The sequence below is a fragment of the Bos taurus genome, chromosome 10 (genome assembly GCF_002263795.3).
Source record: "Bos taurus isolate L1 Dominette 01449 registration number 42190680 breed Hereford chromosome 10, ARS-UCD2.0, whole genome shotgun sequence".
Classification (NCBI taxonomy): Eukaryota; Metazoa; Chordata; class Mammalia; order Artiodactyla; family Bovidae; genus Bos; species Bos taurus.
The window spans coordinates 21,487,090-21,511,652 of NC_037337.1; the positions used below are offsets into that span (position 1 = coordinate 21,487,090).

Genomic DNA, 24,563 nt, shown 5'->3' on the forward strand with positions numbered 1-24,563 from the left:
CGAGGGGGTGGATAAAAAGAAACTCTGCCCTTCGTGGCCAGTCCCTGAGGTCCCTACCAGTGGACCTAATCCCTCAGCACCTGGCAAGGCCTGGTCGGGACCCTCAGAGTTTGTTCTGCTGAGCAGTGCCTGTAGGGGCTGCCTCAGCGGCTGCATACCTTGGCACCTGGGAGCTGCGCTGCACTGGCTGCACAGCCCCTGCGTTTCATGGTCGGCCTCCCATAGCCCAACTAATGCCGCCCAGACTGAGTCGTGGTTACCAGGCAGCCCCCACCGAGGCCCCCACCTGGATCGCCCTTCCCTGCTGCACCCACCGCACCTTCAAAGTGCACCTGCGCCCCATCCCCCTGCCTGCAGCTCTCCTTCCAAGCGGACAGTAATCAGATGGATCAGTCCGCATGCGCTGAAGAGTTGTGACTGGGAAGGAGGGGGAGCTTCAAACCAGACCACGCAGTGGTTGCCTGGACACGGGGCCAGTGAAGCTTAAACACTGGAGGAGCGTGGCATCGGCTGTGTTCTGTGCTCACGGGCTGAGCCCCAACTCCCTTTTCTCCCCTCCTCTGTGAGTGCTCCTCGGGCCCTCAGGAAAGTGGGAGATCTTTCCAGTCCCTCTACCCACCTTGCCTGAACACTAATCTCACCAGAGCTGGAGAGAGGTCACCCCTACAGAACACAAGCGGGGTGCAGGCAGGCACAGCCCCTCCTAGGTCACAGCAGCTGTGTTGTCTAGGCCCTGAGGTGGGGCATTTAGTGCCTGTGGTCTGGGCTAGGAAAACAGGCAAAAGGCTCCAACCAAAGACATCCGGAGCCAGCCCTCCACACACAGCCCTCCGCACACAGCAGCATCCTGGGCTGCTCGGACCCCCAGCCCTCTTTCTCAGGCTCCTTCCCCAGGCTGGGCTCCATCCCCATCTCCTGAGCTGCTCCCCATCCTCCTTGAATCTTGCTGCCCTGACTGGCTGCATGATCTCAGAGAAGGCTTTTCCTCTCCCCATGAAGTGAAGGACTTGGACCCATCACTAAGGCCTGTCTGGCTCTGAGGCTCAGTGACCTCACACGCTGCCTGGCTGTCCAAGGAAATCAGTGCCTGAGCCAGAGGCCCCATCTCTAAGCTCCCTGGTCGTACGACTTGCCATTTGGCTGGGAAGCCTCCTTCCAGCTGCCCCCACCTAGCCCCTACCCTGGGTCCAACTCTGCTCTGGGGTTGCTCGTTCTCACCCCATCCCATCTCACAGTTGAGTGCAGGACCCAGGCCAGGGAGCAGAAAGGGCACCATGCAAGGGACCAGGCTGGTCCTGGGGGCAGGGGCCCCGAGGGCAATAGTCCAAGAGGGCGTGGAGGTGGGGGGACAGCCTGCCTGAGGTCATGGTGGTCGTGGTCAGTTCCCCCTCCCTCCAGCTGTGGAATGTGAGGCCTGGCCTGGGAGATATTTTGGCTGTACTTGGAGCCCTCCCCGCCCCCTGGAATCAGACCCTGCTCACTCCATGCCATAACAATGACGACCACTTCCAATTGTTTCCTAGCTGGAGGGGGGGGGAGGGGAGCACGGTTTGGGAAAGGAGGGGGGAGCCTGGGGGAAATGCTTCTAGTGACAACAGTCCTTTCTAAATCCGGCTGGGGACTGGGTGCAGGTGGGGGTGGGGGTGCCCTGCTTCCCCATATATACAGCCCCCGCCTGGCCAGGTCGGCTCCACAGCTCTCTCCTGCGCTCCAGTCTTCTCTCCTTGCTGCTCTCAGGTAGGGGCTGGGAGCTGGCGGCCCTCCTCTGGGATAAGGGGCCCAGGTTTAGGAAGGGGCTCCTCTAGGAACAGCACACTACATTCAGGGCTTCATGCAAAGCGTCAGGTCTGGTCACGGAGCACACACGGGCAGGTCTAGACATGTGTGTACGTGCCAGGGGAAAGGGGGGTCATGAGTTACAGGGGGAGATGTCTGGGTCTGACTGCAAATGTGAGACCAGAAGTGTGTGTGTGTGTGTGTGTGTGTGTGTGTGTGTGTCTGAATGTTTGGTGAGGGAGGCTGTGTGCCTCACTGCCTGAGACACAGAAATATCAACTGAGAGACGAGTTTATGATCAGGCCCGAGGACAAGCAGGAAGCGGCAAGAGGATGGCAGAGAACAATTATTTCAGAAGTTTGTGTGTAAAAGCTAGTTCTGTGAGGTTTGCACTAGGTAACTACCCACATTCACATACACAGAATGGCTCGTGTGCGCAGCCGGGAGTCAAGCCGGTGGGAGTATGTGTCCTCCCTGCAAAAGTTGCTCCCGGGCACAGGAACATGGTGTCCTGTCTTCGTACCCTTGACACGGTCTCTGTGCTGGGCACAGACTGAATGTACAGCTCTCCCATGTCTGTCGTGGAGCGCATTCAGCTGTGCCATGGGTGTGTCCATGAGAAGATGCCCACGGGGGCTCCTCTCTAACAACGTCCACCACAACTGACCATAGAATGGGGACAGGATGGATGAGAACTGGCTCCGGAGTCGTGAGACTTGGGTTCAAGTCCTGGCTCCACCACTTACTGTGATGTGTTTTTGGACAAGCAAGCTCATGAACCTAGATTTCCTCCTCTGTAGAATGGGGTGAGGACTGAGGAGGAGGACTGGCATAAAAATGCTCTGTAGGCTATAAAGCCCCAACCGTGTGACCACTGGTTGAATGTCAGGTGGCTGAAAAGGCAAGGCTCACTAGACGGGGGAGGCCAGGGCAGGGCCATCGGCCAGGAGTGAGGAGTGAGGGGCTCACTGAGGTGACATCAAGAACCTGGGTAGGAAAAGCGAGAGAAAGAGCGGGACCAGAGAAGCCCACCATCACCTCCACCCCTGTTCAGGCCTTGGGGCGGAGGGGTGCTGAAGGGCGGGACTGGGTGAGGCAGGGACACAGCCCTGACCAACCTCCTTCTCTCCAGGCCCCTGCCACCTTGAGCCCCTTTCCTCTCGAAGGCGCGTTTGAGAAGCCAAGGTAAGGAGAGCCGATCTGAGAAGACACACAACTCTAGTTTCTGCCTCGCCTTAGGGAGCACGGCCTGGTGGCCAGGAGTTCTTACCTGTGATTAGTGAAGAAGTCAGGTAGTGAAGAGGTTCAGAGATGTGCGTAGTGTGTATAGTTAGCTTCCTGCTCCCAGAACCCCCCAGGCTGGACCAAGTTAGCCTCCGCCTCTGCCCCAATAGATTTGCTAGGGCTAGGAGATGAGCTGAAGGAATGAGGGACTCTTGGTGACCCCTGCTGACCCCTGAGCACTGTGTTAGGCTTTGGGGCTCCTGCTGCAGGGGAGAAGAGTGGAGGGGAGGGCAGTCAGCTTCTTCTCCCTCCCTTTGCAGCCGCAGCCATGGTGGACGCGGAGATGGCCGCGTTTGGGGAGGCCGCCCCCTACCTGCGCAAGTCAGAGAAGGAGCGGCTGGAAGCCCAGACCAGGCCTTTCGACCTCAAGAAGGACGTCTTTGTGCCTGATGACAAAGAGGAGTTTGTCAAGGCCACAATTTTGTCTCGAGAGGGTGGCAAAGTCACCGCCGAGACAGAACATGGCAAGGTGGGTGGCGGGGCCAGCGTGAGAGGCCACCCTGGATGCCCCCCCACGCCTGGGGTGCCTGGCGGGTGCCACCAGGATGTACCCCACGTAGTCCTGTTTCTCCCTTCCTCTGGGTAGGGATGTACTGTCTCCAAATAGCCCTTCTCATCCCCAACATCCCGTCTATCTTCTCTGGGACCCTGGATTCTTTTCTCATGAACACGGTTCTCCTATAACCTGCCTAACTCCCATCCCTGTCCGTGGACTGTTGCAGACAGTGACCGTGAAGGAGGACCAGGTGTTGCAGCAAAACCCACCCAAGTTCGACAAGATCGAGGACATGGCCATGCTGACCTTCCTGCACGAGCCTGCAGTGCTCTACAACCTCAAGGAGCGCTATGCCTCCTGGATGATCTATGTGGGTGCACCCCCGGGCATCCCTCTGAATCTAGTGGCCTCCTGCTCCGTGCATGTCCACCTCCTGGAGCCCAGCGTGTCTGTCCTTTGTGCCCAGGCAGTACTTCACTCTGTCATAATCCCTGCATCCTTGTGCATGCTAAGCTGCTTCAGTCATGTCTGATTCTTTGTGAGCCTATGGGCTGTTGCCCACCAGGATTCTCTGTCCATGGGATTTCCCAGGCAAGAATACTGGAGTGGGTTGCCATTTCCTTCTCCAGGGGATCTTTCCAACCCAGGGATCAAACTCATGTCTCCTGCTTGGCAGGTGGATTCTTCACCACTAGCACTACCTGGGGGTGCAGCTCTAATGACCTGAGGGCTGGGACTGCTCAGATGGACTGCGTTCATACAGTTTCCTTTCTCTCCCTCTCCTAAGACCTTTCTCTAACTCCAAAAACTGCCACCCCTCCCACTTCATCATTGGCAACTCACTTCTTTTCCTCCCCTAGACCTACTCGGGCCTCTTCTGCGTCACCATCAACCCCTACAAGTGGCTGCCGGTGTACAATGCCGAGGTAGTAGCCGCCTACCGGGGCAAGAAGAGGAGTGAGGCGCCGCCCCACATCTTCTCCATCTCCGACAACGCCTACCAGTACATGCTGACAGGTGACAGGCCCCAAGTGAAGGGTTTCTTGAGGGCCCCTCCTCCCGAGGGGTTCAGGCCTCTGGGAGAGATGCAGGGAGCTGGGGCAGGGTGGGGAGATGACAAAGCATCCTGTGCAACTCCTGACTTGTCCTCCCCATCTTCTCCCCACAGACAGAGAAAACCAGTCCATCCTGATTACGTGAGTGTGGCTACTTCCTGTTTCCTTCCACAATCTCCTTGAGCCCACCCCCCCATCAGGACCCAAGCCCCCACACACAGACCCCCAGTTCTTTTTCCCTCCACCTTCTGGTGCCAGCTCTGATGTCTTCTCTGGCCTTCTCCTTGCTCCTCCCCTTCCTTTCTCCTCTCCTTCCTTTCTCCTCCCCATCCCTCTTATTTTTCCTCTCCCATCTTCTTTACTCATGCCCCTCTAACTCATCACGCATCTATCCATAAGCCTGGGAACACCATGTCTTCTTCCCCTCTTCATTTTCCTTCATTTTTCCCTTCAGAAACCCTCCCCATTCTTCCAGCCCCGCCCATTCTTTTCCAAAATGGCCTGGGCCCATCTCCTTTAATTGACCTTGCCCAGCCAAGACCATATTGAGCTGTGCATAGTCGCTCAGTTGTGTATGACTCTTTGCAACCCCAAGGACTGTAGCCCACCAGGCTCTTCTGTCCATGGGGATTCTCCAGGCAAGAATACTGGAGTGGGTTGCCATACCTTCCTCCAGGGGATCTTCCCAACTCAAAGATCAAATTCAGGTCTCCCACCTGCCCAAATCCGCTTCTTCTAGCACATCTTTCCTAGTTGCTACCCTTGACCCTGTGTATGTCAGAGCACAGCTTTGTGGCTGGGATGCATATTATCTGGTGGCTTCCTGCTGCAGGGCTCCCCCTGCCAAATAAAGCTCTCCTGACTCGAAGCTTGTGGTCTCAAATAATGTTTGTTCATTGCCTAATAAGCCCGACTGTCCCAACAGCGGAGAATCCGGGGCAGGGAAGACGGTCAACACCAAGAGAGTCATCCAATACTTCGCGGTCATTGCCGCCATTGGCGACCGCAGCAAAAAGGAGCAGGCCACAGGCAAGGTAGGCCTACTGTCCTTCAAGGGCCTGTACCGCAGAAAGGGAGGAGGAGGAGGAGGCCTCTCACCTGCCATCCTTCTTGACCTCCGCAGGGCACCCTGGAGGACCAGATCATCCAGGCCAACCCCGCCCTGGAGGCCTTTGGCAACGCCAAGACCGTCAGGAACGACAACTCCTCCCGCTTCGTGAGTGGGCCCTGCCTTTGGACTTGGGATTTGGGTTGGTCAAGGGATGTGTCAAACAGGAGCTCTCCCTCAACTCATCACCACTTTTCTCCATGTCTCCAGGGGAAATTCATTCGAATCCATTTTGGGGCGACCGGAAAGTTGGCGTCTGCAGACATCGAGACCTGTGAGTGTCACAGATCTGCTAGGGCTCATCCTGACCCTGCCCTCACTCTAACTGTCTCTGTCTGTCTCTCTCTTGTGTCACTGGACAGCTCTGCCCCTCAGGCTCTCTTCCTCTCTCCCTGCCTCTGTGTCTCTAGGTCTACATATTCCTCTCCTTTTGAGACTTCCTCTGGTCTGTCTCCATCTCTGTCTCTGCTTGTCTGTGTGTCTTTCTCTGGGACCTTCCTCTGCTCCTGGGACTCCGTCTCCGTCTCTATATCTGTGTGTGATCTCTGTGCGTCTGTGGGTGCATTTCTCTCCCTCTCTTGTCTCTCCCTTTCCCTCTGTCTTGTTCTCTACATTTATCATTCCTTTTTCTCTATTTCCTTATACTTAAACCCTAACTTTTTCTTCTTCTCTTTCTTCTCCCCTCCTATTCACAGACCTTCTGGAAAAATCCAGAGTTATTTTCCAGCTGAAAGCAGAGAGAGATTATCATATTTTCTACCAAATCCTGTCCAACAAAAAGCCTGAGCTGCTGGGTGAGTCACAGCTACCAATTGAGACCAACTATTTCCATGGCAACCTGGTCCCCTCCACTTGCAGCTGCTTGTTGACAGGCCCTGAGTTTATCGCACTGCTGGATCAGTTCTGTGGGATGCAGGACCCCATTAAGCCTTGTCATATGCTCTTTTGCAGGTCATGTGTCATGGCAGATAGCCCCAGGGAGGGCCAGGGGTTTGTGCCCCCATTCTAACGTCTCTCCCCCCACCCCCCAGACATGCTGCTGATCACCAACAACCCCTATGACTATGCATTCATCTCCCAAGGAGAGACCACTGTGGCCTCAATTGATGACGCTGAAGAGCTCATGGCCACTGATGTAAGTATGTGAGGACCCAGCTGAGAGGCAAGGGGATTGGTGGTGAGGGGCAAATGGGTCCAGTTCCCTGGCCCAGAAATCGAGCTAAGACCCTGGCTGGCTGTTGTTCCTTTGTGAGGGCCAGAATGTGTCCTGTGACCTGGGTGTGCTGGGATACAGGTGAGATTAGACAGTGACTGGTATTTTCAATCAAACCAGAGGGTTGAAAGCCATGGACAGAGAAAAGAAACAGACAAGCCAAAAAACAAAGCATTACTAAGGGAAAGGGGCGGGTGGTGGTCATGCAGCTGCCATGGGGCCAGAGCAGGCTGATAGGTGAAGAACAGGTATAGACACATGAGAGATCCAGGCATGGATGTAAGGGAAGGGCCTAGAAGAAGGACAGTGGTAGGAAACGTGAGTGGGTCACCCAGAGCAGCTCCAGAGAACAGCCTAAATGCTGACACCCGGCCAAGGCAGTCCACACCCACCCGGCTATTATACTTCCCAGCTTAGTTTTGGGGTTCCCCACTGGGGATGGGAGTCTCAGCACCCACAGAGATTCAGGAGATAAGATCTCGCTCAACTGCAGAGGGGTCTCATTTACCTTCCTTATTCCCTTTTCTGGGGTCCACCACCACGGGTCCTGTCTACAGAACGCCTTTGACGTGCTGGGCTTCACTACAGAGGAGAAGAACTCCATGTACAAGCTGACGGGCGCCATCATGCACTTTGGAAACATGAAGTTCAAACTGAAGCAGCGAGAGGAGCAGGCCGAGCCTGACGGCACCGAAGGTGGGAGCCAGGGGTGCAGGGAGCAGCTATGGAGCCATGAAGCCTTCGTCTGGGAGGAGGCATCCCTTTTCCAATTCTCCCATCCGCCCTTTCCTTCCAGAGGCCGACAAGTCCGCCTACCTCATGGGGCTGAACTCGGCCGACCTGCTCAAGGGGCTGTGCCACCCTCGGGTGAAGGTGGGCAACGAGTACGTCACCAAGGGGCAGAATGTCCAGCAGGTGGGTCATCTTCAGATGTTAAATGGCAGAGGGGCTGGCCCGGTGCAGCCGTGGGAGCTTTGCAATTTACTCTTCCCACCACTCCCTCATTCGGGTTTCTCCCCCACCTTCCAGGTGGTGTATGCCAAAGGGGCGCTGGCCAAGGCTGTATATGAGAGGATGTTCAACTGGATGGTGACACGGATCAACGCCACCCTGGAGACCAAGCAGCCTCGCCAGTACTTCATAGGTGTCCTGGACATTGCCGGCTTCGAGATCTTTGACGTGAGTGGGGAGCCTAGGGTCTGGGAGAACAGGAACTCACTGGTTCACAGGCAGCCGCCGTTGGCCAAGCCCTGGGGAAGGCCGTGGGCTCCCCAGGGGTGGAGACAGCCACGTGTCTTCAGGGGGCACTCCCTCCCTGCCCTGACCGGAGAGAAGCCAGCCACACCCATTGCCAGGCTGGACGCAGCCCTGGGCTGACCCCTCGGGCCACAGACCCCTGCCTGCCTGACCCACTCCTCCCCATCCCCACCCTGCAGTTCAACAGCTTCGAGCAGCTCTGCATCAACTTCACCAATGAGAAGCTGCAGCAGTTCTTCAACCACCACATGTTCGTGCTGGAGCAGGAGGAGTACAAGAAGGAGGGCATCGAGTGGGAGTTCATCGACTTCGGCATGGACCTGCAGGCCTGCATCGATCTCATCGAGAAGGTGCAGCCTCGGGCCCTCTGCCTGAACTCTCCATTCACGCCCCACACACATGAACGCCCCAGAAGAATGCCCGCCCCACCCTTCTGGGCATCGTGATCTAGCTAACAGAAGAATCCCAAGCCCTAGTTTCCAGAGCCTTGTGCTATCCCGGCCACCCAGGACAGGGTGGTCCTGGAGAGCTGAGTTCCAAAGCTTGAGAGTGGATGCGCAGAGGATGGGCACTTCAGGGATGGCCTCCCACACCAGTGTGTTTAGCGACCCTGGTTTACCCATCAAGGAGCAGGAAGTCTGAGGGTGGCATGGGGAAGCATAAGAGAGCACTTTTTTTCAACCACAACATCTCAGGGACCTGGGCAATGGAGTAGGGTGTAAAGCACCTATAGCATCCATGTTCCCAGACTTTCACAAAGGTCCCTTTGAAATCAAAGTGCCACCTTGGGAAGGTCTGAACAGGTGCCAGTCAATAGGTAACTGCTCAGAGCTGAAGTATCAGCTAATAGCCAAAGGGGCATCTCCATCGACACTAGAGCAGGCAGGGTCCATCTCCATCTGCTTGAAGCAGGCTCAGTGACGCTCTCCCCTCTACCCTCAGCCCATGGGCATCATGTCCATCCTGGAGGAGGAGTGCATGTTCCCCAAGGCCACCGACATGACCTTCAAGGCCAAACTGTTCGACAACCACCTGGGCAAGTCCAGCAACTTCCAGAAGCCACGCAACATCAAGGGGAAGCCGGAAGCCCACTTCTCCCTGATCCACTACGCCGGCACGGTGGACTACAACATCATAGGCTGGCTGCAGAAAAACAAAGACCCGCTCAACGAGACGGTGGTGGACTTGTACAAGAAGTCTTCCCTCAAGATGCTCAGCAGCCTCTTTGCCAACTATGCTGGGTTTGACACACGTAAGTGGAGACTGGGACCCAGGGACCGGGAGCAGGTTTCTACTGTGGTTCTGAGGCAGGTCAAGGGCTAGCCCCCCACCACTTCCATGTTGGGCTGGGCCCCAGGGTTTACAGATGCAGTGAGAGAATTGGGTGGAGAAGTTGGAGCAGCCACAGTGAAGATCATGGCCTGCAACCAAATGTGGGGAGAGGGTGGGATTCCTCACCCGCTGCCGTGACTCTGCACATGCCTTCTCGTCCCCTTTACTTGACTCTCTCTTCCACAGCTATTGAGAAGGGCAAAGGCAAGGCCAAGAAAGGCTCATCCTTTCAGACTGTGTCAGCTCTGCACAGGGTGAGTGTGTGATCAGCGCCACCCCAGCCCTGCTTGTCCCCTGCTTGGCTCAGCCCTGACTCCTCCCACTCAGTCTTCTCAGGCCCTTCCTGACCGTCTGCGCCCTGTCTTCTCTCCCCTGTATCTGCTGGCCTCGGCTCTTGCTCCTTTCTCATCTCCCCTGGCTTCTTTATCCCTTCCGCCTCCCACTATCTCCTCCTCTGTGTCTTACCCTAGCCCTCCTTCACTCTCCAGCTCCTTGCCTTCTCTCTTTCCCTTCCTTCCCCTCTGCTCCCTTTCTTACTTCTCTTTCACTTTCTTAACTTCTCCCTCTTGGGTTCTGGGCCACAGGAGAATCTGAACAAGCTGATGACCAACTTGCGCTCCACACACCCCCACTTCGTGCGGTGCATCATCCCCAATGAGACAAAGTCTCCAGGTGAGCCCAAGAAGCCAGGCCCAGCCCACTGCTGAGATGCACTGCCCCAAGGTCAGGGTCTTTTAGATCACCTCTTGAGCTCCCACCTCGGAGATTTCCAGATCACATTCTTCCCCTCCTATTCCCCAGAGAGGCTCACAGACAGCCTCCCACCCTGGCCCCAGTGCTGCCCTCCATTTAGAACATGTAGCTCAGGGTAATGTGTAACTACTTTGATGGACACTCCCTCCTAAGTGCCTTACAGCCCCTGATGAGACAAGTAAGGATTGTTTTTCCCTTTCTGAATCAAAAGGAGATGGAGGAGTTCAGGTGTCTGGGTTCGGGTGCCTGGCTCTGCTAAGTTCAGTGACCTTGATCAAGTCCCTTAACCTAACCAGGGCTTAGAAAATGGTCTATATTGGCCCTGGCTACCACCTATGAAAATAGGCATAAACCATATAAAATAAGGACTGTGAAAGACTTTTGGTTACTCTCAAAATTTATAGCAAGAAAAAAAAATACTGACTTGCTAAGGTTACAGGCCAGTCTGTGACAGAGCCAAGATCAGAACCCAGAACCCTCAGCTCTTAGCCCCATGCTCTCCCCACACACTCCTCTCCCTTCCCTCCTGCCACAGGGGTGATAGACAACCCCCTGGTCATGCACCAGCTGCGCTGCAACGGCGTGCTGGAGGGCATCCGCATCTGCAGGAAGGGCTTCCCCAACCGCATCCTCTACGGGGACTTCCGGCAGAGGTGGGTACCGGGTGCTGTAGGGCTCAGGGAACAGGGGGAGCCTGGGCAGCCTTGGCAGGACGCAGAAACTGCGAGTGGCCTTGGATTCTGTGGGCAGAGCCGATCACTGCAGAACATAGGTGACATGGGGCACCTCCCTCCCAGGTATCGAATCCTGAACCCAGCAGCCATCCCCGAGGGCCAGTTCATTGACAGCAGGAAAGGGGCAGAGAAGTTGCTGGGCTCCCTGGACATTGACCACAACCAGTATAAGTTCGGCCACACCAAGGTAAAGAAAAGGAGGAAACAAACTGACTACAAGGAGACCTCTCTTGTCCTTTTACTTTATGGCTCCTTTCCTTTTACCAACCATCTCACAAGCATTACTGAACCACGTGCTAGCCCTCCCCATGGACCAGACAGCCCTGCTCCCCCATTCTAGCTCCAGCTGCCACTGACGTCCTTCCTCCAGTTCTTCCTGGCCTTGTTACCCTCCCTAAGATAAGCCCCTCTTCATCCCCCTCCTGCCTGTCCAGTCATGTCCACACACAACTTCCCTGCAGGTGTTCTTCAAGGCGGGCCTGCTGGGGCTGCTGGAGGAGATGCGAGATGAAAGGCTGAGCCGCATCATCACCCGCATCCAGGCTCAGTCCCGAGGTGTGCTCTCCAGAATGGAGTTCAAGAAGCTGCTGGAACGTAGGTGAGAGATGTTAAAGGGAGGGTCTCAGGCCTCCAAGGCCCAGGTTGGCTCAGAGCAGTGGAAGGAGAAATAGCACCCTAGACCTTCAAGTGACAAAGGGCCACAACACAGCTACAAACACCAGTGGTGGGCGTGGGGCCCACTGTCACAGTGCAGGATGGATGGAGGAGCCAGGGCCTCTGGGCAGGAAGGAGGGAAGAGGCTGTCTCAACGCCCTTCTTACTCGGCTCCTGCAGAGACTCCCTGCTGATTATCCAGTGGAATATTCGGGCCTTCATGGGGGTCAAGAACTGGCCCTGGATGAAGCTCTATTTCAAGATCAAACCACTGCTGAAGAGCGCAGAGACAGAGAAGGAAATAGCTCTCATGAAGGAGGAGTTTGGGCGCCTCAAAGAGGCTCTGGAGAAGTCAGAGGCTCGGCGCAAGGAGCTGGAGGAGAAGATGGTGTCCCTGCTGCAGGAGAAGAACGACCTGCAGCTCCAAGTGCAGGCGGTGAGACCCTCAGGCCTCTGCCCACATCTCCCACACACCCTGCACCTCCCTACCTGGGGGATCACCATCCTGTGCCCTCATAGGCAGAGGATTCTGGAATTAACACTTCCAAAGGCCTCCACAGAGGTCTCTAGAGAAAGAAAGGGAAGGGGAGAAAGCATTACCTTAAAAATATAGGTTTTCCATCAGGATTTAACCTGGATCCATAGCTTAATAATTCTGTGACTTTGGGCAAATGATGTGTTATCTCTGGGTCTCCATGTCCTCATTTGTAGACAGGGAATAAAGTTGCCCATGTCACCAGGCTATAAATATGTAAAGTGCTGGCATCAACAAATACAGTTCCTTCCCCTTTGATGGAGGCGACCAGAGGAAGAGGGCCAGATAAAGAGACTTCTGGTTCCCTTTCTCTCTGCTCTCGTTCCTCAGTGCTCCTGTCACATTGCCCTAAATCTCCTGCCCTCTCTATCCTTCTGAGGTTCTTCTCAGCTGGGGAGATCCTGGGGTTGCCCTCTTACAGTGAAGGTGGAGCCTGTCCCTCCATGCTTTTGCCATCCACCCCATCTACCGAATAGCTTCCCCTCTGCACCTTGCCCTCAGGAACAAGATAACCTGGCTGATGCAGAAGAACGCTGTGACCAGCTGATCAAGAACAAGATCCAGCTGGAGGCAAAGGTGAAGGAGATGACTGAGAGGTTGGAGGACGAGGAGGAGATGAACGCTGAGCTCACTGCCAAGAAGCGCAAGCTGGAAGATGAGTGCTCTGAGCTCAAGAGGGACATTGATGACCTGGAGCTGACACTGGCCAAGGTGGAGAAGGAGAAGCACGCAACAGAGAACAAGGTGAGGGCAGCTCCCTTTGAATCCAGACCAAGTCTCAGGATCCTCGGACCTGAGTGTGGTCCTGGCCCTTGGCTTTGGAGGTCTCCATAGATGTCTCCAGGTTGGTGATGTCTGACCCTAGAGGGGATGGGGTTCTTGGTCAACAGGTGAAGAACCTGACAGAGGAGATGGCTGGGCTGGATGAGATCATTGCCAAGCTGACCAAGGAGAAGAAAGCTCTGCAAGAGGCCCACCAGCAGGCCCTGGATGACCTTCAGGCTGAGGAGGACAAGGTCAACACCCTGACCAAGGCCAAGGTCAAGCTGGAACAGCATGTGGACGATGTAAGTAGACTATCACAAGGGCCTAGATGTACCAAGTCCATCAGTGTCTGTGTGTGCATGTGTGTGTTTGGGGATGTGGGGTTAGAGAGTGCTCTCTCTCCTGATACTTTTAGAAGGGAACTGGGGAATAGACAAGGAGAGGGGTGATCAATTCAGAGTTATGCATCTCACCTTGCTGATGTGATCAACAGTAGAGATGGGCTTCTTTATTTCACTTGAGGTTCAAGCCTATATGTCTCCGTTCAACCATGGAATTTAGAGGGTTATCTCATAAGAACATGATAAATTTCCTTGGGAATTTTGTGAAGATCCTCGAGGAGGATCTTTGGACTTCTATGTTTTAGCCAGGATCTGGTCCTCAGTGATCACTGCTCCCATAGGTAGTCCTTTGAGTATATCTCTACTGAATCATTCTTTATCGCTCTGTGTTATCATTATTGAAGTACTGGTCCCAGCCATAGACTGGAAGCTGCCTTTAGGTGGAACTTGGTTTTATTCAGTTTTGCATCTGCAGTGCCTAGGATACGGCCTGGAACCCACTAGGTGCTTACAGGGTGCAGATTAAATGAAAGTAGCTTTGGGATTTTACCCTATAGTCATTCATTCAGTAATTTATCATAGTTACTGAGCATCCCTCCATGCTAGGCACTCTCACAGTCCCCTGGCCACATTTGGCCAATTCTGGGGAAGTATTCCCAAGTCTTGACACCTCTAAGGATCCCTCAACCCCAGAAAGAACGAGCTCCTAAATTATCAAGTCAGGATACTTGGCCTAAGGTCACACTGGTCCTTCTCTTCTTCAGCTGGAGGGATCCCTGGAGCAGGAGAAGAAGGTGAGAATGGACCTGGAGCGAGCCAAGCGGAAGCTGGAGGGTGACCTGAAGCTGACCCAGGAGAGCATCATGGACCTGGAGAACGACAAGCAGCAGCTGGATGAGCGGCTCAAAAAGTAGCGTGTTCCCTGCCCCATCACCCATCCTCCTCCCCCACCCAGCATCCTGGTCCATGCATGGAAGTACTAGCTGACTCAACAGATCCATCCTCAGAGGCAACAGCCTCATGCAGCCTCCATAAGAGGGTGCAAAACTGTGGGCAGAGCCTCCAGGAAGAGAGCTTTCCTCCCCCAGACATGCACATCAGGCCCCAGCAGGCCTCCCTGGCAAAAGTCTAACCCGGATCCCTCCAGCCCTCTCTTCCTGCTGGGCACTCGCCCCCTTTATACACAAGTCTCTTTGGAGACCAGTTGCATAACACACAGGAAAGTTCCACACAAAAGCCTCTCAGGAAAGTCCTTTCAGGTCCTTCACAGAGAGCCCAGAGGACCACAGAGAAACGTGGTCAGCCACCACTTGTGAGCAGGGTCTGGCTACTTCTTTAATGGCCTTGTGGTTCCAATTCTTATTGCAAGACCTTCCAAAATGTGTAGATCCACATTTCACACTTGGCAAAGAGTGAGTCTGCCGCACATATTCAGATAATCAAAGATCTTCTGTTGCTTTAGGGTCAGGACTCTGAAAGGCTCTGAGACTCATCCTGATCAACAGCCTCCCCAGAAAGTCTTCACACTTCCCCAGGCACAGTACTTGTTGAATGAATGAATGTATGATCCCACTGATCCTCAAACGACCTTTTAAGAATGGTACTTTAACCCCACTTACCAAAGAGGAAAGGAAGGCTTGGAAAGGTTACCAAATTGCCCAAAGTAACAGAGAATTAAAGACCATCCGAGCTAAAAGGTGCCTTTGAGTCAATCTAGTCCAACGCCCTCGTTTTACAGACCAAAGAAGGGAGCATCTCAGAGCCCAGGTCCTGTCCCTCCACCTGCAGTGCTCTTCCTGTTGTACTTCCCATTGAACTTCAGTCCTCCAGCAGGTGTTACACTTTCAAGGAGCCTACAGCAGCCCTGGAAGCTGGTTTTTTTTTTTTTTCCCATGAAATCCTGCTCCTCATTTGTTTCATTACCATCTCCAACCACTGACAGCCCCTCCTTAAGCCCGATCAGCCTTCCTTGCCTCACGGTCCCTTCTTCCTCGCAGGAAGGACTTTGAACTGAATGCCCTCAATGCGAGAATTGAAGATGAGCAGGCCCTGGGCAGTCAGCTGCAGAAGAAGCTCAAGGAGCTTCAGGTAAGGCCCCTGGGCTGGTCCTCAGCCTCCCGACCCTCTTCCACGCCGTTCTCGCCCAGCATCACAGGCACTGGCTCTGTGTCTGTGAAGGGAGATGCTGGCTATCACAAATCTCCCGTGGAACACTTCCAGGAGGGCCGGCTGATCCAAGGATGACATAGGAAGAGATCTGGAAACACTCACCGGTCTGGGGACAGAAATCCTAGCTTCCTAGGTCAGCTCTGGTGTAGCTGGTGACCGTGGGGAGCGCACTGCCAGCCTCTGGATCTCTGTGTCCTCCGCTGTTCCCCATGGCTTTTCAGGCCCCTTCAGCCCAGCTGGGCTGTGACTTCAGTTCTTACCTCTAGAGTGGACACTGTGTTGGGTCTTTAGCTGTCCGGTCAGACGAACCTGGCTCTCTCATTCCAACTTCAATTATTTTTGCCACAAAACTGCCTAAACTATCCCTGGAACACTGGTCCCTTTGTCCTTCTTCAAGAGCAACCACTTTCCTTCCCATAAAGAGAATGTAGCATGTTTTGGCCCAAAGGCAGGCTAACTCAACTATCCAAACCATCTCACTGAGGTGATCCTTTTATTTCTACTTGTCCCCTGGTGGGACTAAGCTGACAAGCCAGGAGCCTTCTAGAGCCCCGGGAGGGGGCTCCAATGGAGGGGTCAAGGGGCTGGGTCTGAGCCCCCTCCGTGTCCCACCCAGGCACGTATAGAGGAGCTGGAGGAGGAGCTGGAGGCTGAGCGCACCGCCCGGGCCAAGGTGGAGAAGCTGCGCTCAGACCTGTCCCGAGAGCTGGAGGAGATCAGCGAGCGGCTGGAGGAGGCCGGCGGGGCCACGTCCGTGCAGATCGAGATGAACAAGAAGCGCGAGGCTGAGTTCCAGAAGATGAGGCGGGACCTGGAGGAGGCCACGCTGCAGCACGAGGCCACGGCAGCCGCCCTGCGCAAGAAGCACGCCGACAGCGTGGCTGAGCTGAGCGAGCAGATCGACAACCTGCAGCGCGTGAAGCAGAAGCTGGAGAAGGAGAAGAGCGAGTTCAAGCTGGAGCTGGACGACGTCACGTCCAACATGGAGCAGATCATCAAGGCCAAGGTGGGCCCAGCTCTCCTCTCCTCTCCTCCAATTCCCTCCACGCGCCTCTGCTTTCTGTCCACATCTCCTCTCTTTGTCCTGTTCAGTTTCCTGCTTTCCTCTTCTACCCTGTTCTTGGACTCTTCCTCTATGCCTTCCTCTTTCCCTGCTCCTTTAATTGCACCGCTCGCACCCCATCAGCCCCCTGCATACACCGTATAACTCTCCTTCCCGTCTCAGGCTAACCTGGAGAAGATGTGCCGGACCCTAGAGGACCAAATGAATGAGCACCGAAGCAAGGCTGAGGAGACCCAGCGTTCTGTCAATGACCTCACAAGCCAACGGGCCAAGCTGCAGACCGAGAACGGTGAGCCCTACCCTTGTCTTCTGAGTTCCTGAGCCAGTCCAGGCTTGGGTATGCACACATCTCTCCAGAGAATGGGGCCTGAGGGTTAGGGGAGGGGTGGAGGAGAGAGGAGTAACTGACCCTCGAGAGTTGAGTGTGCTTCGGTGCCTCTTCAGGTGAGCTGTCCCGGCAGCTGGATGAGAAGGAGGCGCTGATCTCCCAGCTGACCCGAGGCAAGCTCACCTATACCCAGCAACTGGAGGACCTCAAGAGGCAGCTGGAAGAGGAGGTTAAGGTAAGGCCCAGAGTCAGGCCACTCGTCCAGCGTACTGGCTGGCCTTGCATCCACCACTTCTTTCCCAAGAATGAGGCTTGCTGTCTACCCAGTATTTTCCCATTTTCCAAAAAGAAAATGCCGAGACCCTACCATGTGCGTGTGTATGTGTGTGCACACAGTCGAGTCCAGTCTTTGCAAAACCATGGACTGTAGCCCACCAGGCTCCTCTGTCCATTGGATTTTTCAGGCAAGAATACCAGAGTGGGTTGCCATTCCCTCCTCCAGGGGATCTTCCAGACCCAGTAATCAAACTTGTGTCTCCAGCATTAGCAGGCAGATTCTTTACCACTGAGCCCCCTGGGAATCCCAGGCTTTACCATATGCTTCCTAATTCTACCTCCCATTCAGAGGCCTTCTGCCTTTCTGCAGCCATCTCTGGAGGGCATGGAGTAAGAGGTGGGGCTGGGGGGAATGAGGTGAAGAGAGGAAATAAACTAGAGAGGTGCGATGGCCTTGGCTGGGCATAGGTATGGGATGCAGGAACTGTACAAGTGGTCCTGGGATTTGCAGGGCAATCTGAAAACTGGAGGAAGAAACTCAACTGGATCCTATTTCGAGCACTTTGCTGGGCTCATTAAAAAGGGTAAAGAATATGAATTTTTAAAAAGGTCAGGGCTCAAATCCTAATCTGCCTCTTAAGAGCTTGGTGATCTTGGGGAAATTGCCTAATATCTCTGAGCCTCCATCTCCTCCGCTGTAAAATGGCGGTGAGGATGATAAAGCCTGCTGCGTGAGAAGCATGAGGGGGATGGGCACAAAGCATTTTGTAAACAGTGAGGCCCTGTATGGACTTTCTTTGTTAACAGTACTCGGTAAACTGTTCCAGGTCCAGGGATTTAGAAACAGGTGAGACTGTGGGAGGATGTTGAAATTAGAGTGAGGAGTCAAGCAGTGCATCACAGGGTAAGCTGAGCCCACCCCTCGGTGCCACCCCTCCCAGGCGAAGAATGCCCTGGCCCACGCACTGCAGTCGGCCCGGCATGACTGTGACCTGCTGCGGGAGCAGTACGAGGAGGAGACTGAGGCCAAGGCCGAGCTACAGCGCGTCCTGTCCAAGGCCAACTCAGAGGTGGCCCAGTGGAGGACCAAGTACGAGACGGATGCCATCCAGAGGACGGAGGAGCTGGAGGAGGCCAAGTGAGTCCCGGGCAGCCTGTCTCTGGCAGGGGCCCCTGTGTCAGCAGGCCGCAGCCCAGCCCACTGCTCCCTGGGGCCGGCTGCGGGGATGGATGCTTAGCTAGCTTTTGACAATGCAGAGGACCCTGCCCCGGCCCCACCTCCTTCTCCTCTCAGGGAAGCTTTTTGCTCGCGTTATGTTTCTCATCCGAATATAAGACGAACAAAAGGTTTGTCTGAGGGCAGAGTGCACCCACCTGGGGCAGGGTGCCATGGCAGGTGAGAACGGGGGTGCTGGGACTGCATGTGTCCTCCAAGTCTGCAAGCCTAGAGGCTGGCCAAGGTGGGAGGGCTGCCTCACAGGAGGCCCCCTGGGCGCTGTGGGTCTTCACACCCTGTCCCCCAGACTCTCCAACTGCCTTGTTTTCTGCCCCTGGGCCTTTCCTCAGGCTTCCCCAACAACACTTCTGAGTTTTCGAAGACTGTTTTCCACAAGACTCACCATGTTTCCCCTTGTCCAAATCCACACCCTCCATCCTTCCCACCCTCTCCCACCACTACTCCCCGGCCCTCACCAACACGGTTAGGAAGAAGCTGGCCCAGCGGCTGCAGGACGCCGAGGAGGCCGTCGAGGCCGTCAACGCCAAGTGCTCCTCGCTGGAGAAGACCAAGCACCGCCTGCAGAACGAGATTGAGGACCTGATGGTGGACGTGGAGCGCTCCAATGCGGCCGCCGCCGCCCTGGACAAGAAGCAGAGGAACTTCGACAAGGTGGGCCCGGGCTGCGGGCCACAGCTAGGGGGCAGAGCAGGCCGGCAGGAGGGAGTCAGGAACATCCCCCCAGGAGGCTGAGGCTAGGGGAGGCTGGGCCTAGGAGGGGCACCTGGGTCCCGGAGGTGGGGCCGGGGCTGCCCCTTGAGCCTCTTCCGTCCGTTGGGTCCCTGCAGATCCTGGCCGAGTGGAAGCAAAAGTACGAGGAGTCGCAGTCGGAGCTGGAGTCCTCGCAGAAGGAGGCGCGCTCCCTCAGCACCGAGCTCTTCAAGCTCAAGAACGCCTACGAGGAGTCCCTGGAGCATCTGGAGACCTTCAAGCGCGAGAACAAGAATCTGCAGGGTGCGGGCGTGGGCCAGGAGGGGCGGGGCAGGGAGGGTCCGTACGTGGCACCGCCCCGCAGCTCCTCGAGGCCTTCCCGCCCTGGAGCAGGCAGCCCCCGACTGAGCCGCCCACCCCTCCCACAGAGGAGATCTCAGACCTGACTGAGCAGCTGGGCTCCAGTGGCAAGACCATCCACGAGCTGGAGAAGGTCCGCAAGCAGCTGGAGGCCGAGAAGCTGGAGCTGCAGTCGGCCCTGGAGGAGGCCGAGGTGCGCACACAGAAGTGGAGGAGGTGCAAGGGGTGGGAGAAGAAGCTGAGGTCTAGGCTATGGTCCCTGTTCTCATCTCCCCGTTCTTTTGTTCACGGGTCCACCCTCAGAGCCTAGAACAGTGCCTGACACTTAGTAGGCACTCAACAAATATTGTGGAACGAACAAACGAACCGGTCACTCACTTCCCTTCACACATTTTACCTATTACGTCTTAGACAAGATTTCCTGTTTCACTCCCCCTCTTTTCACCTCTGCCTCCCTCTTTTGAGCTTTTACATTCTGTGCCTGATTGCCTCTGTTTCCTTGGCAACACCACTCTCTTCATTTTCTTCTTTGTCTTTATAGCTCACTCTCCTCTGTGAGAGCCTGAATCACCTTCTCTTAGGCCTTTTTTTTTTTCCTTTCAAGTTCTCTTTTCTTCTTCCTCCTCCTGCTTCTTTGACTGAACCACTTACACCACTCTTGAGCTCACTTTGTATTCACGATTCATGGACAGCGCCCTGGCCCCATCCTGTGCCCTGACTGCCTCACACCTTCTCTTCCCAACCCCCTCCAGGCCTCCCTGGAACATGAGGAGGGCAAGATCCTCCGGGCCCAGCTGGAGTTCAACCAGATCAAGGCAGAGATGGAGCGGAAGCTGGCAGAGAAGGACGAGGAGATGGAGCAGGCCAAGCGCAACCACCTGCGGGTGGTGGACTCGCTGCAGACCTCCCTGGACGCGGAGACGCGCAGCCGCAACGAGGCCCTGCGGGTGAAGAAGAAGATGGAGGGTGACCTCAACGAGATGGAAATCCAGCTCAGCCATGCCAACCGCTTGGCCGCCGAGGCCCAGAAGCAAGTCAAGAGCCTCCAGAGCTTACTGAAGGTACACGGTGACTTTTGGAAGCAGGAAGTTGCCTCATCCAGAGAGGGGCAGTGGCATCCCATCATCACAGCACCAGCTCCCTCCTGCCCCTGGGCCATCACTGACCCCTCCCACAGGCCCTGCCCGAGCCACCACCACAGGCTCACTGCAGCATCCAGTTCAGCTAACAGCCTTCTGATGTGTTGAGCTCAACTCCCTCTCTCATGCCAACTCTCCTGATGCACAGGACACCCAGATCCAGCTGGACGACGCTGTCCGTGCCAACGACGACCTGAAGGAGAACATCGCCATCGTGGAGCGGCGTAACAACCTGCTGCAGGCCGAGCTGGAGGAGCTGCGGGCCGTGGTGGAGCAGACAGAGCGGTCCCGGAAGCTGGCGGAGCAGGAGCTGATCGAGACCAGCGAGCGGGTGCAGCTGCTGCACTCCCAGGTGAGCAGCGCCCCAGGGCAGTCCCAGAGTGGAGCACAGGCAGGTCTCTGCAGGTGAGTTTCAGGAGACATGCGTGGATGCTCAATGCTGCTTTTCCTGCTCTGCCCACCCCAACCCTCAGAACACCAGCCTCATCAACCAGAAGAAGAAGATGGAGGCAGACCTGTCCCAGCTTCAGACTGAAGTGGAGGAGGCGGTGCAGGAGTGCAGGAATGCCGAGGAGAAGGCCAAGAAGGCCATCACGGATGTGAGTCCCCCTGCCTGGCCTGCCTACACCAAGCCAGGGTTTTCTTGGACTGGAAGACTTAGACCGAGTATCACTTCTCTCCCGTGTGCAGGCCGCCATGATGGCGGAGGAGCTGAAGAAGGAGCAGGACACCAGTGCGCACCTGGAGCGCATGAAGAAGAACATGGAGCAGACCATCAAGGACCTGCAGCACCGGCTGGACGAGGCGGAGCAGATCGCCCTCAAGGGCGGCAAGAAGCAGCTGCAGAAGCTGGAGGCCCGGGTGCGGGAGCTGGAGAATGAGCTGGAGGCTGAGCAGAAGCGCAATGCGGAGTCGGTCAAGGGCATGAGGAAGAGCGAGCGGCGCATCAAGGAGCTCACGTACCAGGTGCGGGCCCAGCAGCTGCTCCCAGACCGGGCCTTCTGCATCATGGCCCGAAGCCAGAGTGACAACCACCCCAGAGGGATGAAGTGTTCTCTCTTAGCCTCTTAGAGGGCAAAGAGCCGGAGTACAGCCTATGGCTACCCTGTTTCTACTCTGCCCAGCCCTGTTTTACCCTGAATACCCCCTGGCTCAGGGGGCAGTCTCTGAGCCTTCTGGCCTTCAAGCTCCCCATCAACATTCACCATCAACCTGTCCCTTCAGGACACACCCGGAGCTCCAGCAGAGCTCACCCAGCACAGATGACCAGAAAGCAAATATGTAGCCAAATCTTAGCCTGGCATCATCACCACCAAAATACACCAAAGCCATTGGAGTGAATCTCAGAACTTTTCAGTTACTCTGGGAAGCATAGACTTTAGCTTTCACGGTGTTTTCCAGAATTAGACTATCAGTTAGATTTTGTTTCCATTCCAGTCCAGAAAGTCGCCATCCCTCTATGCATACTTGTCCTTAACCTAGATCAAGTCTATGTCATTTCCCAGCAGTCCAGGAAGTCCCATCAGGCCTGCAGTCCCAGAGTTCCTGCCAGCTCATGCTGGGTTTATCCTCCGTGGGGCCCCAGGACCCCCAGGGCCCACTTCCAGAACAAGGCCCATGCACAATTTTGTGTACAATTTCAGGAGGCCCATCAGCTCCCTAGACTCTTTCTTGGCACATACTATTAAAAGTATGTATATGTTTTTTGGTAAGAAATTGTAAGGAGAACACAAGTGTTTGGTGAGGATCAGAAAGTTGAATTGGGTCAGGATATTACCTTCAGGGTAAAGCCGATGAATGCAGGAAGGGCCATACTGCTTCTTATGACCATGCCATACTCACTGCTGCCCACCCCCTTCCCCATGACCCCCAGACTGAGGAAGACAGGAAGAACCTGCTGCGGCTGCAGGACCTGGTGGACAAGCTGCAGCTGAAGGTCAAGGCCTACAAGCGCCAGGCTGAGGAGGCGGTGAGTGATCCTGCTGGGGCCCAGGCCTGGAGGAGGGGACCAGGCAGTCTCATAACCCTGGCTCCTCACCTCATCCTCCCATCACCCTGAACCCCCACAGGAGGAACAGGCCAACACCAACCTGTCCAAGTTCCGCAAGGTGCAGCACGAGCTGGACGAGGCAGAGGAACGGGCGGACATCGCTGAATCCCAGGTCAACAAGCTGCGGGCCAAGAGCCGTGACATCGGCACCAAGGTGGGTTCCCCCCACGGCAGCAACCCCTCAGCCCCTCAGACATAGCCCCTCACACCAGGATTCTTCCCCTTCACATACTACTGCACCCGAACCCCACAGCCCCAGAGGTGAGGTAACTCAGTCCTCCATGATTTCTAAGGTTCTTCCCGCTCTCACTTTCAATGATTTTGTGATTCCCAGCCCTATGGTGGTCAGCAGAAACCGTAATTGACACACATTTAGTGTGTCCCATCTTCCCCCAACTGCTATTTCCACTTCTCTTCCACCTGCTTTAGGCCTTCAGTCTTGTAACTCCCACCTAAGATGTACATCCCAGAGGACCTTGTCCTTGTTGAGGCAGCATCCCTCCATCTAAGCCCAGGGCCCTTCCCTCCAGAGCCCTCCCCTCCACACTGACCCCTAGGACCCATGTCCCACCACCTCGGGGCCTCCCTCAGGCCACACTGTGGTACTCCCCACCTCAGTGCCCATCCCTGCCCAACACCCACCTCTCTGGAGCTAGTGTGGACTGTGCTTCCTTCCCAAAGGGCTTGAATGAGGAGTAGCCGTGCCACATCTTGGTCTGCCCCATCCTGAGGGTGCAACTGAAGCTCCCAGTCCCGGAGCCTGGAGAGCTGCCCCTTTGGAAGAAGCAGAATAAAGCAATTTTCCTTGAAGTGAGATCCTGCCTCTAGACTCTTCTTCACAGCCTGCCAGCCACAGGAACACGAGGACATGACCACGGGACGGGGAGGGGGGCTCCAGGGGAGGAGGCCACACCCAGGAGGCCTCCCTGGGAGCCTGGGAGGCTCCGAGCATCCTTGGTGTAGCACTGCCATGGTCTCCTGTCACCTCCTCAGCAGATGACACCTCTCCTGTCAGCCCTCTCCCTGGCCCAGAGACCCTGGGGGTTACAGGAGATTTAGAGAAGCCCTTAAAGCTCTCCCAGAGCATGTGAGCCCATCTGTGTTGACCTACGCCCCTGATCTGATCAACACCGCCCCTCACTGCTGACAGTACCCGGGCTGGGCCATGGGGAGGAGGTTTAGTGTGTGAGGGTGCCCTCCAAGGCATGACCCACTTAGAGTAATGAGCCCCCAGGCCCCATCCGAGGTGAGTGTCTGAGAGGGCACAGGACTTTCACCCGTAGCTTCATCCCCTTCCAGACACAGCCTCCACTGTCTCCAACTACCTTCCCATCATGACCAGGAAAACTGCACTCCAGCCTACCTCCCATCTCCTCCTGGGACCTGGCCCGTGGTCCAAGACACTCTATTCTTCTCCCTCATTACTTCCTACCATAGCTTTTGGTATTGCTGGAAGATGGAGGTTCTTTGGCCCATTTAGAGCAGGTCATCTGAGGGGGAGGCAGGCAAATGAGGGAAGGGTCACGATGAGCAGGACCCTGGGGAAAGAAGGGCTGAGGAGGATCACCAGAGGGCTGGAAAGTAGAGGAGTAAGCTCCCTCTCAACTAAACAAGCCCAGTCTTCCACCTCCCCCAGACTCACTGCCACACCTGGGCTGCTTAGGGAAGGCCTGGACCACAGAGCACGGGGGCTGAGGAGGCCCTGGCCTGAATCCTTCCCAATGTGCTACACATGGCCACTCCCAGCCCCTCAGGGCTCTGAGCTCCCAATGCAGCAGCTAGAGTAAGTGCCCGTTCCAGGGAGGAAAGGAAGATGAAAGAAGGGCAACAGGGAAGGAAAAAGGAAAGTCCTAAGCAGGTGGGCAGTGGAGAGAGAGGGAGAAGGTTCAAGAACATGGAGGATGGTGAACAAGGAAACGAACAGAGAGAAAATATAGAGGAAGTGAGG

General features: G+C 55.6%; 1 protein-coding gene and 1 non-coding gene across 3 annotated transcripts; both read left to right on the forward strand.

Annotated features, from left to right (window-relative positions):
• Positions 1–1,692: 1,692 nt before the first annotated feature.
• Positions 1,693–23,429, forward strand: MYH7 (myosin heavy chain 7). Of its 2 annotated transcripts, XM_024997290.2 has the most exons (40): positions 1,693–1,737; positions 2,909–2,961; positions 3,321–3,529; positions 3,783–3,926; positions 4,417–4,573; positions 4,725–4,752; positions 5,537–5,645; positions 5,735–5,827; positions 5,930–5,993; positions 6,415–6,513; positions 6,751–6,854; positions 7,490–7,628; positions 7,729–7,847; positions 7,962–8,111; positions 8,369–8,539; positions 9,132–9,441; positions 9,708–9,775; positions 10,106–10,193; positions 10,810–10,927; positions 11,072–11,195; positions 11,470–11,606; positions 11,843–12,098; positions 12,699–12,941; positions 13,088–13,264; positions 14,068–14,213; positions 15,301–15,391; positions 16,089–16,478; positions 16,698–16,824; positions 16,980–17,098; positions 18,081–18,277; positions 18,844–19,027; positions 19,204–19,369; positions 19,495–19,619; positions 20,179–20,487; positions 20,714–20,917; positions 21,039–21,164; positions 21,256–21,531; positions 22,439–22,534; positions 22,635–22,769; positions 23,297–23,429. In XM_024997290.2, exons 3-40 carry the CDS (start codon positions 3,329–3,331, stop codon positions 23,312–23,314), a joined length of 5,808 nt encoding a protein of 1,935 aa, XP_024853058.1. In that variant the 5' UTR covers positions 1,693–1,737; positions 2,909–2,961; positions 3,321–3,328; the 3' UTR covers positions 23,315–23,429.
• MIR208B (microRNA mir-208b) lies at positions 18,426–18,502 on the forward strand. The gene has a single exon (NR_030938.1). It is a non-coding gene; the product is annotated as a microRNA mir-208b (primary transcript).
• Positions 23,430–24,563: the final 1,134 nt, after the last annotated feature.

Coding starts and splice junctions, on each gene's coding strand:
- MYH7 (XM_024997290.2), top strand. CDS start 3,329: ATGGTGGACGCGGAGATGGCCGCGTTTGGGGAGGCCGCCCCCTACCTG. Junction 6,855..7,489: donor AAGAGCTCATGGCCACTGAT/GTAAGTATGTGA, acceptor TCCTGTCTACAG/AACGCCTTTGACGTGCTGGG. Junction 13,265..14,067: donor TGGAACAGCATGTGGACGAT/GTAAGTAGACTA, acceptor TCTCTTCTTCAG/CTGGAGGGATCCCTGGAGCA.